A 17,231-nucleotide genomic window follows, 5' to 3' on the forward strand; every position below is an offset into this window, starting at 1 on the left:
TGTGCGGCACAATGCTCCAGGGGGTATCATAATTGCGCTCCGTTCTTCTTCCTTATCATCGCACTCCACGGCCTCTGCCAGCAGCGCCTCTAGCAATGCCGCTTCCGCCTCTGGATCCTCGTGTCGCACCACCGCGCGTTGGTATGCCACCTCCTCGCCCTCCGGCGCGGGGTATTCCGCCTCTTCCTCTTCCAATGCCCGATGTCTTGGATGCAGGAGCGGGCGTTTGCGGATTCTGGAACTTGGAAGCCATTTTACTGCTCGGTGGGTTCTCAACGAAAGACGTGTCCGTGGTAAGAAAGGTTGCCTCCATGTCATCTGGGCCCTGACTTCGGTTGAAGTTCGCAGCTCCGAGATCAGGATGGTTCTGCGGCCTCTTAAACGAATCTGCAACGGGCGCCTGTCCACGCAATCAGAAACTCATCCTCACGTAACGCACCTCTGGTGCCCAATCGCATACCTCAGGAAAATCCACGCAAAAGGCATTCATGTTCATTCCGTACAGGAAACCGGCGAAGCTCTCCGAGAAGCGCGCCAAGCTCTCGTGCATCAATTGCAATTGCATGAAGTTCTGCTCCAGGTCTGCCATTGCGTCGCTGAGCTCGGCGAAGCCATCCTGGAGGCCTTCAAGCGCGTTGGCTGACGAAGCTGCGCCACGGCCGCGTTGGACGCTGTCGCGTAGGGAGCTGCGCGATGAAGGGCGAAGAGGCGTGGTTGGGCGGCTTCGAGGGGACTTGCTGCGCGTCCGTTGGCGGTGGGAGGGCGGTTCGCCTGCACGCAAGTCTGTCAGTGAATCTGTCGCATGGTAGTGGAATACACAGGCATACGTGTAGGAGTTGTCGACGCCATATCTCGATTGTTTCTTAATTCTGTGGAATGAGAGCAGACAGAACGCGCGATTGCTCGTGTGCAGGCGCGTATTCTCTACGGATACACGGCGAGGGGTCGGTGTTTCGCTGCATAAACAAGCGAAGCCACAGTACCAGACCCCACATTTCGGCCCTGACATGGCAAACCTCGGGACGCTAGCCATTATGATCGATGACGAACTGTAAACTTTGTGCACGTTGCCTCGATTGTGTATGCAAGACATCACCCAGGCGCATACACAGGTACGAACATACGAACATACTTTCTATTACAGCGCTATGAGCACCGCATATACCCAAACCATCTGTTCCTACGCCACACCGTGCGAGTTTTAGCAACTTGAACTTGACATAGCCCCTCCGACTTACCCGAGATTCTCATCTAACAACCCACTGCAGCTGCCTTTTTCCTGGTATTGTAAGCAGCGCGCCTATAACCAGTGCTCTCTGCGCACAGCCGCCTTCTTACATGTTCCTCCGCGCACATCCACTGAAAACAAGTCTACCGCCCTCCACCTTCCTGGTTTCTAACCATCACACTGTTATACGCCCTGCACAGCAACTTGGACGACGACTCGCGCACCCCAGATCCATCAGTCAGGCAAACAGCACATACCGCTCCCCGTGGAAAGTTTCGTCTGAACACTACAAAACCAATAGCATCAGCTGGACTCTCGCATTAGCTTTTGGTGTTGCGATCGGCGGCGCACTACTCGTTCCTCTGGCGCATAAGTCTCCCAAGGGCGAGATCACACGACACGACTCCGTGGCATCCTTCGACCTCACAGACCTCACCGACTCATACCTCGTTATGGCGCCGAACACTCCGCCCGGTCGACCTGGCACGCTTACAGCAGAAGAGGAGAAGAAGCTGCGCGAGCTATGGGCTATGACGTTGAAGGTGTTTGGCGTGGACGCAAGTGTGGAGGAGGCCAACGGCGCAGAAACGCCAGTCGCAGCAGCAGCAGCAAGCGACGCAGGGTCAGAGAAGGATGTCAAGAAAGACAAGAAGAAGAGCAGATTGAACGTGTTTCGACGGAACAAGGACGATAAGACTGCCGACTCCAAGACGACTTCTGCGGGCAGCACGACACCGTCAGACATAAGCTCGTTATCCATCTCTGCGGACGACGACAAGTTTGGCCAGACTGCAGACTTCAAGGCCGCGATAGCGAACACGCCACCGGAGGAGCTGCGGAGGGCTTTCTGGAGCATGGTGAAGCACGACCACCCCGATGCTCTCCTGCTTCGATTCCTGCGCGCAAGAAAGTGGGATGTGGAGAAGGCGCTGGTCATGATGATCTCGACCATGCACTGGAGACTGGATGAGATGCACGTCGACGATGACATTGTCAAAAATGGTGAACTGGGAGCTATGGACGACACCAACGCGACCGACGCGAAAGTAAAGAAAAACTCAGAAGACTTCTTGGCACAACTACGGATGGGCAAGAGCTACCTTCACGGCTTGGACATCGAGGGCCGACCAATGTGTTTTGTCCGCGCGCGATTACACAGAGCAGGCGAGCAGACGGAAGAGAGCCTTGCGAAGTTCACCGTCTACACGATCGAGACGGCAAGGATGTTATTGAGGCCCCCAATTGACACTGCCGTGAGTCTTTCCCTCCCACTTCCCAAAATCTCAAAAACTAACACCCTGTAGACCATCGTCTTCGACATGACCGACTTCTCCATGGCCAACATGGACTACACGCCCGTGAAATTCATGATCAAGTGCTTCGAAGCAAACTACCCCGAATCACTCGGCACCGTGCTCGTCTACAAAGCCCCCTGGGTTTTCAACGCCATATGGAGCATCATCCGCGGCTGGCTCGACCCCGTCGTCGCCGGTAAAGTCCACTTCGCCAAAAACATTGACGAGCTGGAGAAATTCGTGCCCCGCAACCAAATACCGAGCGAGCTCGGCGGCGACGAGAAATGGACGTATGCGTACCCCGAGCCCGTGCCAGGCGAGAACGAGAAAATGAATGATCAGGCGACGAGGACGGCGTTGGAGGGCGAACGCGCGGATGTTGTGAAGAAGTACGAGAACACGGTGGTGCAGTGGATACACGAGGGCGACGGGGATCTGGAGGAGAAGAGGAACGAGAGGAACGGCGTCGCGGAGGAATTGAGGCAGAATTACTGGAAACTGGATCCGTATGTTCGGGCCAGGACGCTGTATGATCGCATGGGCATGTTGAGTGAGGGTGGCCAGCTTGCTTTCTACCCGAAGGCACAGACGACACCTGCTCCGGCGGCGGCGGCGGCGAGAGTGTCGACGAGCGCGGATGACTTGGATTGAGTGAGGCGGTGGATGATGTTCAGTTTCATTGCTAGGGTGGCATTCGTAGGCCATTGTAATACAACCCGATTCTTTACTTTTGCTCGTCAGTCAAGTGGGGTATACCATTGCATGCCGGTGACATTTACAACAGACCACCAGTTACAACACATGCTATACATAATCATTGTAACATGTCCCTACTAGCTCTATTTACGCCTCCTCCTTGAGCCCTCTCCCGCCCTTCAGCCGATGATCTTCACGATTTTTGACATCGTCTAGCTTCGCCTCCAACTCGTCTGTATTCGCATTGTCGCCCAACCGCCCCGTTGGTGCCTCGATACTTGTGCTGTCCTCGTCCTCGGTGCCAGGCATGACTAGGTCCCTTGCCGGGCTGTATGTGATGGATCCCCGTTTAGCGGCTGCAAGACGCAGTTTTTGTCCGGCTTCGCCTGCGCGACCGAGGACGCCGGCGATGACTTGTATGCAGCGGTGACTATTGGTAGTTAGTATGTGTGGATGTGTGTGACTATTTCGGAAGATGTTACCTATCATCGTTGGCGGGGATGGGATAAGTGACCCAAGTAGGATCAGCGTTGGTATCAATGACACCAATAGTGGGGATATTGTTCAGCGCACACTCGTGCAGCAAGACATAGTTTTCCAGCGGGTTCATACACACGACGAGATCAGGCCTAAGTACGGATCGGTTGAACAACTGCTCCTCGAAGCCAGGTACTTCCTCGTCCAGCTCGTTGACGACCTTGGTCTTGCACCGGCCGAGAATCTGCTGGCCGTTGGTGATGCTACCTGGTATCCAGCGCTCAAATAGGTGGTATCCCTTTGCGAGTTCAGCGGCCCGGGCGACTGCTCTGTCTTGTCCGTCACGCGTGCCGACGAACAGCACCATGCCGCCTCGTCTGCATACTTCCTGGACCACTTTTGCGGACCGCCGGAGATGCGCGGCTGTGACTTCGAGTGAGATGATGTGGATGCCCTGCCTTATTCCGTGGATGTAGCGCGCGTTTGCGGGGTTCCACAGCGAAGTAACGTGGCCCTGGTGGGCTTCGGATGCGAGGAGGAGCTCGAGCGTGACATCGGCGGGAGACGGAGGATGGTTCAGGAGGGTGTGAGGCTGATAATGCGGTTCGATTTGAGTGCCAAGGGTCTTTATTTGCTTCTCTGCGGGCCGTTAATGTCCATTGCTACGAGAAGAGATAGCAAGCACTGCTGACCCTGTTGCTTGAACATGTGCCACTGCTCCGCGACATGGTCGGTGACGGACGAAGCGGTCGCATGCGTGTCTGGATTAAGAGCGGGCACAGATTCGTCTCCCTGGGCATTGAGCTGTGCATGTATCGATTGGAGGTTCTTCAATGAGTTGTCTACGGACGACTCGATGGACTCGGTTTCGGTGGAGATGAAGCGGAACTGTGGTAGGGGCCTCGACGCTCTTCGCGCAATTGCCCGCGGGCCTGATCTGAGTGCTGTTCGTACTATCATGGCGTATATGCTGTTTCTCCAGTACTTTGCGTCAATACATGGTTGCAGTCCGTGCCACCTCGGGCATCATCTTGTGGTTGCACTTGAAACATTTTGAGATCAGCGCGCTACGCGTGCACGGACCCGTCGCAATTCATGTGCAGGCTCGCAGGTCACGTGGTGTTGAATGAATCAGTCGATGGATTGATGACGCGGGCATGCGGGTTGGGATAGTGGCAGCGCTGAAACAGGTCGCCCCGGCCTGCAAGCCCGTCAACGGCGTTTTTGATGCGTGTGAGACGCAGACAGACAGTGGTCGATCATTCGTAACGCGCGCCAAAGTACGTGCATCGTCGGTTGGAGGTAATTCGGCCAGTCTGGTTTTACCGACGAGCCCGACGACACACATGCGGGTCTGCAGAATGCCATAGCACTCGCACGAATTCGATAGGTCCCAGCCCTGTGTCGCGCCGCATTACCCACCCCACGCCTCCGCAACTTTTCGCGTGCGGCGTGCATGCGTACTGTTGGGCTTTCCCTGGGTGCCGCGACCTCGTGATAGCGTAGAAGCCTCAAGCGCCAGTCTTAGCTTCAGCTAAGCGCGTTCATCCAGCGCCCACCCCTCGCACCGCACATCCGACCTCACTGCGCGGACACGGCAACCTTACTATTCATCGCCACAACCGCTCTACGAAGAAACACCGAGAAGCCACACGCGCGGGCCCGTTGTCGCCTTTGTGGCCGCCCTCCCCTCCCCACCCACCGCCCACGCTGCAGACACCCGGCTCGACCTCGCACCTCGCACCTCGCACCTCGCAGCCTCGCACCACCCGCTGCACGTCAACAGCTGTCCGCCACCGCCGCTGCTGCCAACAGCCCGCTCTGCAATGCTCCCAAACACAGCCTGCAACGACCGAGTCCACTAGGGTCCTTCGCCCGCCTCATCTCCAACCAGCACCCCATCTCCCGCAGCATTCGTCGTCGATGCGCCCGCCATGAATGGAAACGGCTATCCCTACCCGATGCGGTCCTTCCCATCGAGTAGGCAGAACATGATGGACAACATGGACAGTGGCATGGGCGGGTTTGAAGACATGAATCAAGGGCAGAGCTTGGATCAGGCAAGTCCATATGACGCCCTGGACCAGTTTTACGGTATTGATAGTCGACAGATCGTCAGCCAAAATGACAAGGCGGAAAACATCAGGCGACAGAGCATGCCTGTCTATGCCAGCAATGGCACCAATAACAACAGGACACAACCCATGGAAATGTCGCCAGAGAGCAGGAGGCTGTCCATGCTCAACTTTGGCGACCCCGGCGATGCTGGCGATTTCCAGTTCGACATGCACGCAGCCGGCATGAATGACATGATGCGCAACAACCCCAGTTTCCCCCGCCCGTCGGGAGACATGTCCCAACACAACAGGAACTCTGCAAACAACATGGGGCTCAACACCCAGTTCCAGAACCAGAACCAGAACCCGCCCTATTCGACCATGGCTGCCCCAGGCTCTGCATATGCCTCGCCGCTGCATCCCAGCGCACCACTTGACTTGGACATGAGCCCTTATCCAAACGGCATGAACATGTCAATGGATCTGGACGACTCGCTCAACATGATGTCAGGTGACATGAACATGTTTTCCAACAATCAATTCAACACGCCTATGCTCGAGTCTCCTGTAACGCAAGAATTCATAGGCCCCATGCCCGCACCTAATCAGGACAATTCCATATCCGCAATACCGCAGGGCCACTTCAAGCGTCCCTCCTTGAGCAATACTCCTGAGACCCGGTCTGGAGTCTCTGGATTGGGTAGTCGCACAAGCAGCCAGGATCAGAACAGTGCGCCCTCACAGTCTAGGCCCCAGAGTGAGCAACGTTCCTCCTCCAAGAGCAATCTGCCGACGCAAATGAGTCTGTCATCTCTCAAAGCACATCAACCTGTAGCTCTGGATCCCGCACAAGACCTTCCAGAGGAAAAGATGAACCAATTAAAGGATTATCGGACTGCTTGGAAACCTCCAGCTGGTGGATTCCCCTCCACTATGCACTCGAATCCACATCAGAAGACCCAGTTCAAGGACGCTTACTCGTCGACGGGCTTTGATATGCTCGGAGTCCTCATGCGAGTAGCTACTAGGCCTGACCCAGAAATAGACATCGGCTCTGTAGATTTGTCTTGCGCATTCGTGGTTTGCGATGCTGAAATGGATGACATTCCCATTGTCTACTGTTCAGAGAACTTCGAACGCCTGACCGGCTACACGAGACACATGATCCTTGGCAGAAACTGCCGGTTCTTGCAGTCACCCGATGGCAAAGTCGAAGCAGGTATCAAGCGTAAGTACGTCGACGATGACTCGGTTCTTTACTTGAAGAACATGATCAACACTCGCGCCGAAGCTCAAATCAGCTTGATCAACTATCGCAGAGGCGGACAGCCATTCATGAACTTGCTTACAATGATACCTATCGCCTGGGAGCCTGGTGGCCCAATGAAATTCATTGTTGGTTTTCAAGTTGATCTCGTCGAGCAGCCAGGTGCTATGACGAACAAGAACTCAGGTAAGTCCTCTATTCGCTAGACGTGAAAAGCAAAAGCTGACCATCACAGACGGCTCGTACAGAGTCAACTACCAACGTGGCATGAATATGCCAAGCTACGTGTTTAATGATTCTCAGAAACCGCAATCCGAACAAGGCCAGACCATATCCAAGGATGAGGTTTCGAACGTGCTCGCTACGTACACTGGTTCTGGGGATTCAGAAATCACAAGAAGGATATGGGACAAGGTTCTCCTCGAAAACACTGATGACGTTGTGCACGTCCTGTCTCTCAAAGGACTTTTCCTCTATCTGTCGCCTTCCAGTAGCCGGATTTTGGAGTATGAACCCAGCGAGCTTATCGGCACAGCTCTGTCATCTGTCTGCCATCCAAGTGATATTGTGCCAGTAACACGAGAGCTCAAAGAGACAACGAATGGAGGATCAGTTAATGTAGTCTTCAGAATACGGCGAAAGAAGAGTGGATATATGTGGTTCGAAGGCCACGGCTCCCTGCACACGGAACAAGGCAAAGGACGCAAATGTATCATTCTGGTTGGCAGAGAACGACCCGTATACACACTCAGCAAGACCATCGTCCGCGAGTCTGGCGGTGTTGGTGACAACGAACTGTGGACGAAGATGTCTACCTCTGGAATGTTCCTCTTCGTGTCGTCAAATGTGCGACAGCTCTTGGACAAGCAACCTGAGGATCTTGTCGGCACTAGTATTCAAGCCCTTATGCGACAAGAATCGAAGGTCCAATTCGGGCGCATTCTTGAACTTGCAAGATCTGGCAGGAAGGGCGAGGTGAAGCACGAAATGATAAATAAGAGAGGTCAGGTGCTGCAGGCATTTACCACAATTTACCCCGGAGACGCTACCGAGGGACAGAAACCTACTTTCATTGTTGGGCAGACACGTCTACTCAAGTACTCGAGGAACAGCGCTAACCATCGGCCGTCAATGTACACAAATAAGGAGCGACTCGGTGGAGGCTCGACTCACTCCATTCCTACCCAGAACACTCTCAACTCACCCTACCCAGGATCAGTACAAGATCACACGGGTTCCAATACTCCGATCACCTCATCGACCGATGGTCGATTCGTCACTACCGAAACAAATGCAACAACACACGCTGGCCACAATGGTCTGCAGCTCGGACACCAGGATCAAAGTCTAGCTTCTGACGACAACGTGTTTGACGAACTGAAGACTACACGAAGCACGAGTTGGCAATACGAGCTCCGACAAATGGAGAAGCGTAACAGATATCTTGCTGAGGAAGTGCAGACCTTGCTCGCGGCCAAGAAGAAGAGGAAGAGGAGAAAGGGTGCTGGCCAGATGCAGAAGGACTGCGCAAATTGCCACACACGAACTACACCCGAATGGCGCAGGGGACCATCTGGTAACAGAGACTTGTGCAATTCCTGTGGTTTACGATGGGCGAAACAGGTATGTCTAGTGTCTCTCTAAGTCTTTCGACGTATACATGTTGAACTAATGTCAGCACCTACAGCAAGGTCGTGTGTCGCCACGAACGTCGTCAGCAGCAAGCGACAAGAGCAAGAAGAGTCCATCCCCACGCCATCACATGACTTTGCCAAATTCAGTGCCCGAGACTGGGCAAAGTGCTGCCATTCCTTCTGCGATGGCTCCAGCGAGTAAGAGATCCCCCACACAAGGCGGCGTTGGCGATTCTCACGCAACAAAAGCAGCCCGCGTGGAGGCTGCTGTATCTCAACGGTTCATTCTGCCTCCCAAGATCGAAGAAGTGGCGGAGCCAGGTTCATGAGCGAACTGCTACACTTTATTTCCCTTCTCTTTCACGACATTTAGACTGGCAGGTTGTCCAGTATGAACGATACCCCCGTGCAAATTTTCTTCTAGATCCTTCGCAGCTACATTCGCTCCAACAGCGGCCTGTTGATGGTTCACATTTCTGGTTTACGATCGCAGCCAGCCGCGCTTCCTGTTACATTTGGAGAGGTGACTGTTATCTTTGTCGCAGGCCTACATGTCCAAAGGGCATTGCTGTAATTTGACAGCCTTTGGGCGTTTTCATAAGCGCATGGTAGAGGTTTGGCATTCACGAGGCGTACTACCACGCCGAATCATGTACATAGGTAGCAATGTGGCGAACCAAATGTATTTAATTTCTCACGAACCACGATCCAACGCTCGTACAGTAATTCCGATATCGAAGGATGCCCCGGGTAAGGAGATGATCATAGCCTCATTGTGGCTTGACTCCGCTTCACTCTTCCAAGGTCGGGCGCTAGGTTCAACGCCCGGCAACGTGCAAAGGCATGTGGGGTCGCGGGAGACCGCCTGGTGATTCGATGCCGGGAACACAAGGCGCTGGGACATATAGAATCCCATCACATTTTAACGAGCCGGACATGGGTCATGGCAGAAATGTGTATATGGGCCTCGGACGGGCCGGGCAATCGCATGAATTGGGCATGGAAGGATTTCATGTGCTGAAGTTGGATAGCGAGAAGTGCGCTGCACAGCAATGCCAAACAACCTTTGAACCTCCACTGCTTCACGGACTTCAGTCGAAATCTTCCGCCCTTTCAAAATCGCCAGCCCGGTTTCGCAAGCTCGCTGGTCTTCTCGCATCGCACGTGTTGGAACATGGATTAAGATTGCGACTAACTGGGATAATTGCGTCGTTACCTTTAGCGTCTGCGCAGGAGCACACCTCCGATTCATCGTCACCCCCGGGCCTCGAGTCCAGACGAGGGGATCGCCACTCATTTCTTTTGCCGTCTTTCTTGATACCCGACCGGGCTGACCCACGCTCGTTTTCTCATTCTAGTGGTCCTTTTTCGTTTGTTGTTGTTGCCTATAATATAGTTGCGCGAACGGCCAGCGACGTGTGACGCGCATTAGAGTTCGGCCATAATTTATCTCCTGGGATTTGAAACGGAATACGCGATACGAAGGGCTGCTGGGACACACGACTTGGGCACACGAGCTTGCGACACACAAAGACGACGACCACGAAGACACGCGAGCAATGGACGAGAGCTCCCGCGTCCACATTACCGTGTGTGGAGATGGTGGTTGTGGTTCGCGCGCCCCTCCAAAGCGTGCCAACTTTGTTGCTAACATTCGCGCAGGAAAGAGCTCAATCACATTGCGCCTAGTACGAAGCCAGTGGACGTCAGATTATGACCCAACCATAGGTATGCGCGCCTCCATGCCATTACGCTCACAATATCCGACCACAAACTGACTATCTTCACCGTCACCAGAGGACTCGTACTCAGTCACGCGCACGATAGACGGCGTGCCCTACTACCTGATGCTCACCGACACCGCGGGGCAAGAAGAATACCGCGGTCTCTGGGCCGCATCGAATCTCAAATCCGACGCTTTTCTCCTCGTCTACGACATCACGAGTGCGAACTCGCTCGATGCGCTCGAATACTACATGGAGATGATTGACATGGAAGAGGACAACCGGATAGACAATGGCAAAATCCCACCCGTGAAAATACTCGCGGGGAATAAATGCGATCTCCAAGGGCAACGGCAGATCAAGGCAAAAGACGGGCTGGAGTGGGCGCGGCAACGGAAGTGCGGATTCATGGAGACGAGCGCGAGGGAGATGGTCAATATCGAGGAGACGTTTGCGCGTAAGTCTGGCGGAGACTCGGTACAGGGACATGCTGACCATGACAGTGTTGGTGAGACGTGTTGTTGAAGCCCGACGACTGGCCGCTCAGGGAGCGCCCGGCGCACAACCATATCGCACTGCTGCACTACCGCCGCCGAAATCGAACGAATCGTCGCCGTATGCGCCAAACTTTGCAGATGAGGATGCCAAGAAGCCGAGTTTCTGGAGAAGACTCAGGTGCTGGTAGCCTTGCCATGCGCGTTCTTTGAACATGTTGAAAATCCAGAGAGACCCTTTGGACACTTTTGCGTTTTTCTGCGGCTCCTTGAACAGAGTTTAGCGCCTTGTTAGCGATTCCACCTTCTCATTTGGCTCATTGTATGCGTTTATCAAGACTTGTTGTACAGGCTGTTAGAAGATTTGGTTATGTCTAAACGGAGACCTGTACTTGAACGATATATTCCGACTGTCCATATTCATACCCGACATAATACGGTGGAGAAGACGCATGTAGAAGGGGAGCGCAAAGATTATATCATTAGATTAAGACAGACAAAAATCCACATTGATGACTGCAAAGGAAATGCTTCTGATGTCATGCATACAATGACCATTTTGAGGCATGCGATGCTGCTAGCCGTCGGTACGCTAGCGTCTGTGCGCAGGAGCACGCCATTGGATTTCGTTTGTATCTCTTGAGATCTTACATACACCACACGCAATTGTCGTCGGGTAAGGGAAAAGAGGAAGCGCTGGTACTGTCTAAAAGGCGTCTTGGAAGAGCTGGAAGAATTGCGTTTGGGTTGACCTCAGGGTAGCGTTTGTGGGCGGCTTGATAAGAGAAAGTCCCAGCCAGAAGGCATCGCAGAAACCACAATGTCGAAAGCAGATCACGAGCTAGAACTTTCGGACCAAGGCGGCCTCAAGCGGACTCTTAAGGACCTCTTCGCAGGCGCCGTAGGAGGCGTAGCACAAGTCCTTCTCGGCCAACCCTTCGACATAGTCAAAGTACGATTACAAACAACATCCCAATACAGCGGCGCTCTGGATGCCGCAACACAAATTTACAAAAACGAAGGCGCGTCAGCTTTCTACAAGGGCACTGCTGACTCCCCCTGATCGGGATCGGAGCATGCGTATCTGTCCAATTCGGTGGCTTCCACTACGCCCGCCGCGCGTTTGAAGCGCAAAACACCGCAAAAGGAAACCCGGCCCAACTCTCCTACGCGCAGTACTATGCCTCGGGCGCATTTGCCGGAATTGCCAATACCGTGCTGTCCAGCCCAATCGAGCACATTCGCATCCGCCTCCAGACGCAGCCCCACGGCGCAAACCGCCTGTACACCGGCCCCATCGACTGCGTGCGCAAGCTGTCCGCGCATCAGGGCGTCCTACGCGGCGTGTACCGCGGCACAGCAGTGACATACATGCGTGAAGCGCAAGCCTACGGCGTCTGGTTCACGACATTCGAGTACCTGATGAACGCGGACGCCGCGCGCAACAACATCAAGCGCGACGACATCAGCACGTTGAAAGTAGCCATGTACGGCGGCCTCGCGGGCGAGATGCTGTGGATTAGCAGCTACCCGTTCGACGTGGTGAAGAGCAAGATGCAGAGCGATGGGTTCGGCAAGGACATGAAGTATCTGAGCATGCGGGATTGCTTCGCAAAGACTTATAGAGCGGAAGGACTGGGCGGGTTTTGGAAGGGCATTGGGCCGACGTTGTTGAGAGCTATGCCTGTGAGTGCGGGCACTTTTGCGACAGTGGAGATTGTGATGAGGATGATTAGTTGAGAGGCGAGGCTGGGAGAATCTGGGGATGCTGGCTCTGCGCATGTCGTGCAGACTGTACCTGTACCGTTTCAACACTTGGAGGGAATTAGTAGGGAAGATATCTTGCCCGTTATCCCCAGCCTGTAGTGCGACTGATTAGTAAACTGATGGTCCACCAAACCCCAGTCCATTCCGCCTCATGTGATGTGACATGATGCATGCGGATTTGTATCCATGAAGGGTGGTAAAAATGAACCAGATGTGATCATTCTTGACACGGCATGAAGAAGTATGCGTGCATGCAGCCAGATGCAGCGCAGCCCTGCAACACAGAGGACTAATTTCTTTTGCGAGCCGAGTCTCATTGGTTCTACGGAGCAGAGTCCCGGAGCGTAGTCATTCCAGATCAAATGTCAGGTATGGCAGAGTCGGGCCGATATCCATGCTGCGTCACGTTGCCTCGATCTTTACGACTGCCAAGATGATTTACACCACGAATAAAGGAAATTGCCTCAACAGCATTCAGCTCCACGGAACACTCCGGCGCTGTTCGGTTATTTGAGGTTGGTGGAAGAATAGACTGAGTTTGTGGGGATTCTTGTCCAGAACGCGGCATTGGAGCGTGAGCTTGTTGACCTAGCAGGAGTGGTAAGAGGCGTGGAGTGGAACAGTAGGTACGCACGTCGCGTCCCTGAAGTCGAAGCTCTCCGTATATGGATGGTATCTTCTTTTCATGGATACTATGCGCCCGTGACGAAGAACCAGCCAGTGAGCGCTGCACTTCAGTGACCATGGGTGGCAAAATTTCAACCACATCCTGGCAGTAGGAGGCTTACACCTCGGTAGCTATAGAAATGAATCTAGAATCCCAAAGCCCGGTTTCGTATCACGCCCCGGTCAATGTCTCGAGTCCGATAGGGCCAAGACAGTGAACGAAACAAGGTCAAACAAGATGAAGCTGACATCGTTTGCGAAGAAAGCAAGTTGCTGTGCTTTGCTGTACTCTCTTGATACGCGTTGTGAAAGACAGTGGTGAAACTGTTGTACTTTTTAGCCGCCCGGACTGTGTTGGTGTTGTCTTCGAAGAGTGGAAATATCTGTGGTGACTCGTTCTGATGGGAAGTGGACTCGCCGGAGTGTGCACTCGGTCCCAAGCACAACAAGCGTTTCGTTCTGGACCAGCGCGCCGACAGAGTACAAGCCGAGCGACCAGAAGACCACGATTGTACATTATCGAGACGCCGTCGTCTCTACGATATAAGGCTTCTGACCGGGACACAGATGCGCTTGCTTTGCATGCTCCCAACGCCACGGGCCAGACCAAGCCATTACAATCAACGGCGCTCACAGCCCGGGCCAGAAATGCGCGCTTCAGTATGTGCCCGGTCGCACTCGGAAGACACCAGCGGAGCTCCTTCTCCGACGAATCAGGAGCGATCTAAAACGGCCACTTGCTCCATGGAAATGTGACCTTGTGTCCTAGGAAAGCTTCACAGTCGCTGCTGCAGGCGAGGACTTGACATCTTATGACATCTTAACATCAGAGCGGCTTGGACACGCGCTACTACCGAAAAGCGATTGGTCTTGTGAGTGACGACAACCGGAAACCCAGCGAAGTGTGGGGATTTCCCGTGCGCCGTTCATTACGCACACTGCCACTTGCATATCTCCCGCTGGATGTCAAGTCAAGTCGAGATACCGTGTACGATAATCGATTCCCGCAGTCATGGGCAATTATCGATCCAGAAGCGGCTGGTAAGTGGTCTCGTTCGCGCACCCCAGATATGGCAGCTGACAAGCATATACCGCGACAGCCTGACCTGTCGAGCCCGTCGCGTCAAGTGTCAGTCCAGATACTGCCAAATTCTGTCCTTCTGATTCTTGCTAAACGGAGCCAGGTGACGAGACGCGTCCGGTATGCAAGGCCTGCAGCAAGAAGAACCGACCTTGCCAATGGGACGCGCCCCAGAGCAAATTCAAGGTCTATCAGCCGCAATACAGCAGGTCTGCTACACAGGAATCCGGTCCTGACAGCAATACGATGGATGTTGATGAGGGTAGCGAAGAGGGGCAGGCCAGCAGCCGTCGGACATTTTCTCCGAAGCCCAATCAGCCCACATCTAGGAGAAACAGTCGGACCGAAGTCCCTTTGGAACCGCATGGTTCCGCCTCCACTACGAGTCAGCATTCTCCCGACAACGAGCCATTGGCCTTGCGCGAGTCCATAAGGCATTCCGATGAAAGTCATCATAGTACCAGCCATGGTTCCAACCCATTGCCCGTTGAAGTTCCGCAGGGAACTCGACCGTACTCGCAGACACCAGTGCCCCTAACGCATGACGAAGCGGTTCTCGTTCACCACTACACAGAGCACCTCGGGCGCTGGCTTGATTGCACTGATGCGACGCGGCAGTTCACTCTGAGTGTGCCAGGCAAAGTGAAAACATGTCCAGTCTTATGCCACGCTGTCTTTTCGTTTGCAGCACAACATCGCAGGGAAGAAGCCAACGCCGACGCAGCATACCACCGTTGCATCCCCCTGTTGATCAATCGTCTCAATGAGCGTGCCGCAAGCCATGACGAGACACTCCTATGCGCTATTGTGATTCTCCGCTTCTATGAGCAACTCATTGGTGAGTGGTCTGTGCCTGTGTCAACTTCGAGACTGACTGTATCTAGTACCTTCGAACACAGGATCCGATCAGGAGAATCACCTCACAGGCACTTCAGCTATTTTGCGAGCTTCTCAAGGACACCATTTTGTGGATCCATCGGCGCCTACTTTGCGCGAGGCTGCTTTCTGGGTTTACGTGCGGCAGTGTCTCTATAGTGCAACAATCCACCAGCAGCCACCTGACATAGATTTCACATTACAGCTTCACCCTTCACCAGAATCCATGCAAGACGCACACCCGCTGGCTCGCTTGCGGTTAGAGACAGCATGGGCTAACCAAATGACATGGAACCTAGCACATGTCGTCAATTATTGCTTCGATCCGAACGCTGAAGCGAACAATAGAAGCAGGCGATGGCAGGAGCTCTGGGATCAAGTCGACCGGTGGTCTAAACAAAGACCCGAGGGCTTCAATCCTATCTGGCAAGGCAAAGGCAAGGAACATGGTGTTTTCCCCGAGGTGTGGTTCACCACGGACTGGCATGGTTAGTACTGACACTTGAGTTGGCCGCAATGTACTTATAAGCATTGCAGTCCTCTCGTTCGGCTTCTATCACTTCGCCTGCATTTTACTGCTCACGTACAAACCTGGCCCGAAATTCGCCATCCGGAATGCTACTGGTTTGTCAGATGCGAATGTGAGTGCTCTCCACGCTTCCGTCATGCTTGCTGATTCCATCAGCAACAAATTCTCGACCATGCCCGTGTTATATGCGGCGCATGCAAATGCGCTCCGGAGACTGGGCCACTGTCGATTACGGTGTGCCACACAATTTTCATCTGGGGACCACTAGTGACAGACCCAGCTGAGCGAGAAGAGATAGCAAAACTCCTCGTCGCTTTTGAGCAAAACCATTTCTGGCCTACCGCCTGGATCATCACCGCGCTCAAGAAGGAGTGGGGTATAAGCTGATATGGCACTGGAAGAATCGCTGATCCTTATGCTACGTCACACGACTTTAGGAAGCTGGGTGTCTGTAGTATAGTTGCGAGGAAATTTTCGCTGCGTTTCTATCGGATCTTTAGACTTTTCCATAATCATCTGCCACGGGAATGCAAGGAAGCGATACCACGCACCAACATGGACCTGGCTTACAGGACTGGCTGCAATCATAATCATCTTAGCTGAAACACGAGAAAGTAACTTATCAAAATCTTTGCACGTCGCTGCTCGCAAAGCTGCTATATACCTACATTACTGTCACTGTACTTTAGTCACACAAATCAATCTCACTCTTGTATATACCCATCCAACCACAAACCATGCTTCTCCATGCTTGACCACGGGCTTACCGGGTCCCGCACATTCTGCATTTTATATCGATGGACTCAACATGAACTCGTGCGGATTAGCATGCTCCTGCAATACTACTATGAATGCGACAAGTCTCGCATTTAACCGTTCTCTGGCTGACACTGCTGACAAGAGAGCTACCACAGAACTCTTTTGGAAGTACAGAACTTTGTAACGAGATGCCAAATCTCTGGCTATTCCTGCGTTTAGGACATTAGGACATGCTGTAGACGTCCTAAGCAATCTCAATGGACATGCACCACTAAAAAATCGTTGCCGTATTTTGATGTGCTGATGGGGAGGTTTTGGGATGGGATGGGTGGGAGGAGCAGGTGTGTATTCGGGGGGCATGGACCGCGGAGTTGGAGGAGGGAGATGGAGGGAAAGAAGGGGGTTTGAATAATTTCGAAGCGATTTGGGGTGGCTTTTGTGTAGCCATTTTGGCTCGAAGATTATCGCGATGATATGTACGTATTTGGTCAAAAGCTTTGAGGAGCCCAAAGGACGACAGGCTGTTGCAGACTTTTTTTTTTCATTCTTGGACTTACCACTACATAGTGCTAGGACTAATCAGGCGAATGGTAGAGGTCTTGTGATACTTGTGTGCATTGTTTGATCATTCTGTTTCGTAATTTGTATTCGTAAATCGAGCATTCCGCAGCAATGCAACTT

General features: G+C 53.3%; 7 protein-coding genes across 7 annotated transcripts; 5 read left to right on the forward strand and 2 right to left on the reverse strand.

Annotated features, from left to right (window-relative positions):
• Positions 1-89: 89 nt before the first annotated feature.
• On the reverse strand, positions 90-995 carry SNOG_12041 (hypothetical protein; the record flags this gene model as incomplete). The annotated part of the gene is made up of 4 exons (XM_001802222.1): positions 90-235; positions 259-400; positions 440-869; positions 937-995. The coding sequence occupies 4 exons, from the start codon at positions 993-995 to the stop codon at positions 90-92; spliced, it is 777 nt and encodes a 258-aa protein (XP_001802274.1).
• Positions 996-1,034: 39 nt separating this feature from the next.
• On the forward strand, positions 1,035-3,174 carry SNOG_12042 (hypothetical protein; the record flags this gene model as incomplete). Its single annotated transcript, XM_001802223.1, has 3 exons — positions 1,035-1,051; positions 1,458-2,481; positions 2,533-3,174. The coding sequence occupies 3 exons, from the start codon at positions 1,035-1,037 to the stop codon at positions 3,172-3,174; spliced, it is 1,683 nt and encodes a 560-aa protein (XP_001802275.1).
• Positions 3,175-3,180: 6 nt separating this feature from the next.
• On the reverse strand, positions 3,181-4,748 carry SNOG_12043 (hypothetical protein; the record flags this gene model as incomplete). The annotated part of the gene is made up of 4 exons (XM_001802224.1): positions 3,181-3,649; positions 3,795-4,335; positions 4,389-4,584; positions 4,695-4,748. The coding sequence occupies 4 exons, from the start codon at positions 4,746-4,748 to the stop codon at positions 3,367-3,369; spliced, it is 1,074 nt and encodes a 357-aa protein (XP_001802276.1). The 3' UTR covers positions 3,181-3,366.
• An 882-nt stretch (positions 4,749-5,630) lies between these two features.
• On the forward strand, positions 5,631-8,983 carry SNOG_12044 (hypothetical protein; the record flags this gene model as incomplete). Its single annotated transcript, XM_001802225.1, has 3 exons — positions 5,631-7,206; positions 7,256-8,643; positions 8,708-8,983. The coding sequence occupies 3 exons, from the start codon at positions 5,631-5,633 to the stop codon at positions 8,981-8,983; spliced, it is 3,240 nt and encodes a 1,079-aa protein (XP_001802277.1).
• Positions 8,984-10,213: 1,230 nt separating this feature from the next.
• SNOG_12045 (hypothetical protein) lies at positions 10,214-11,063 on the forward strand (the record flags this gene model as incomplete). Its single annotated transcript, XM_001802226.1, is given in 3 exon segments — positions 10,214-10,342; positions 10,454-10,886; positions 10,906-11,063. 3 exon segments carry the CDS (start codon positions 10,214-10,216, stop codon positions 11,061-11,063), a joined length of 720 nt encoding a protein of 239 aa, XP_001802278.1.
• A 301-nt stretch (positions 11,064-11,364) lies between these two features.
• SNOG_12046 (hypothetical protein) lies at positions 11,365-12,767 on the forward strand. Its single transcript, XM_001802227.1, has one exon. The coding sequence runs from the start codon at positions 12,244-12,246 to the stop codon at positions 12,610-12,612; it is 369 nt and encodes a 122-aa protein (XP_001802279.1). The 5' UTR covers positions 11,365-12,243; the 3' UTR covers positions 12,613-12,767.
• Positions 12,768-15,488: 2,721 nt separating this feature from the next.
• On the forward strand, positions 15,489-16,178 carry SNOG_12047 (hypothetical protein; the record flags this gene model as incomplete). The annotated part of the gene is made up of 3 exons (XM_001802228.1): positions 15,489-15,750; positions 15,800-15,903; positions 15,948-16,178. The coding sequence occupies 3 exons, from the start codon at positions 15,489-15,491 to the stop codon at positions 16,176-16,178; spliced, it is 597 nt and encodes a 198-aa protein (XP_001802280.1).
• Between the last annotated feature and the right edge of the window lie 1,053 nt (positions 16,179-17,231).

The sequence above is a fragment of the Parastagonospora nodorum genome, assembly GCF_000146915.1.
Source record: "Parastagonospora nodorum SN15 chromosome Unknown scaffold_21, whole genome shotgun sequence".
NCBI lineage: Eukaryota > Fungi > Ascomycota > Dothideomycetes > Pleosporales > Phaeosphaeriaceae > Parastagonospora > Parastagonospora nodorum.

What these genes read in the sequence shown, in the direction of transcription:
- SNOG_12046 (XM_001802227.1), top strand. Translation starts at nt 12,244, where the DNA reads ATGCGTGAAGCGCAAGCCTACGGCGTCTGGTTCACGACATTCGAGTAC.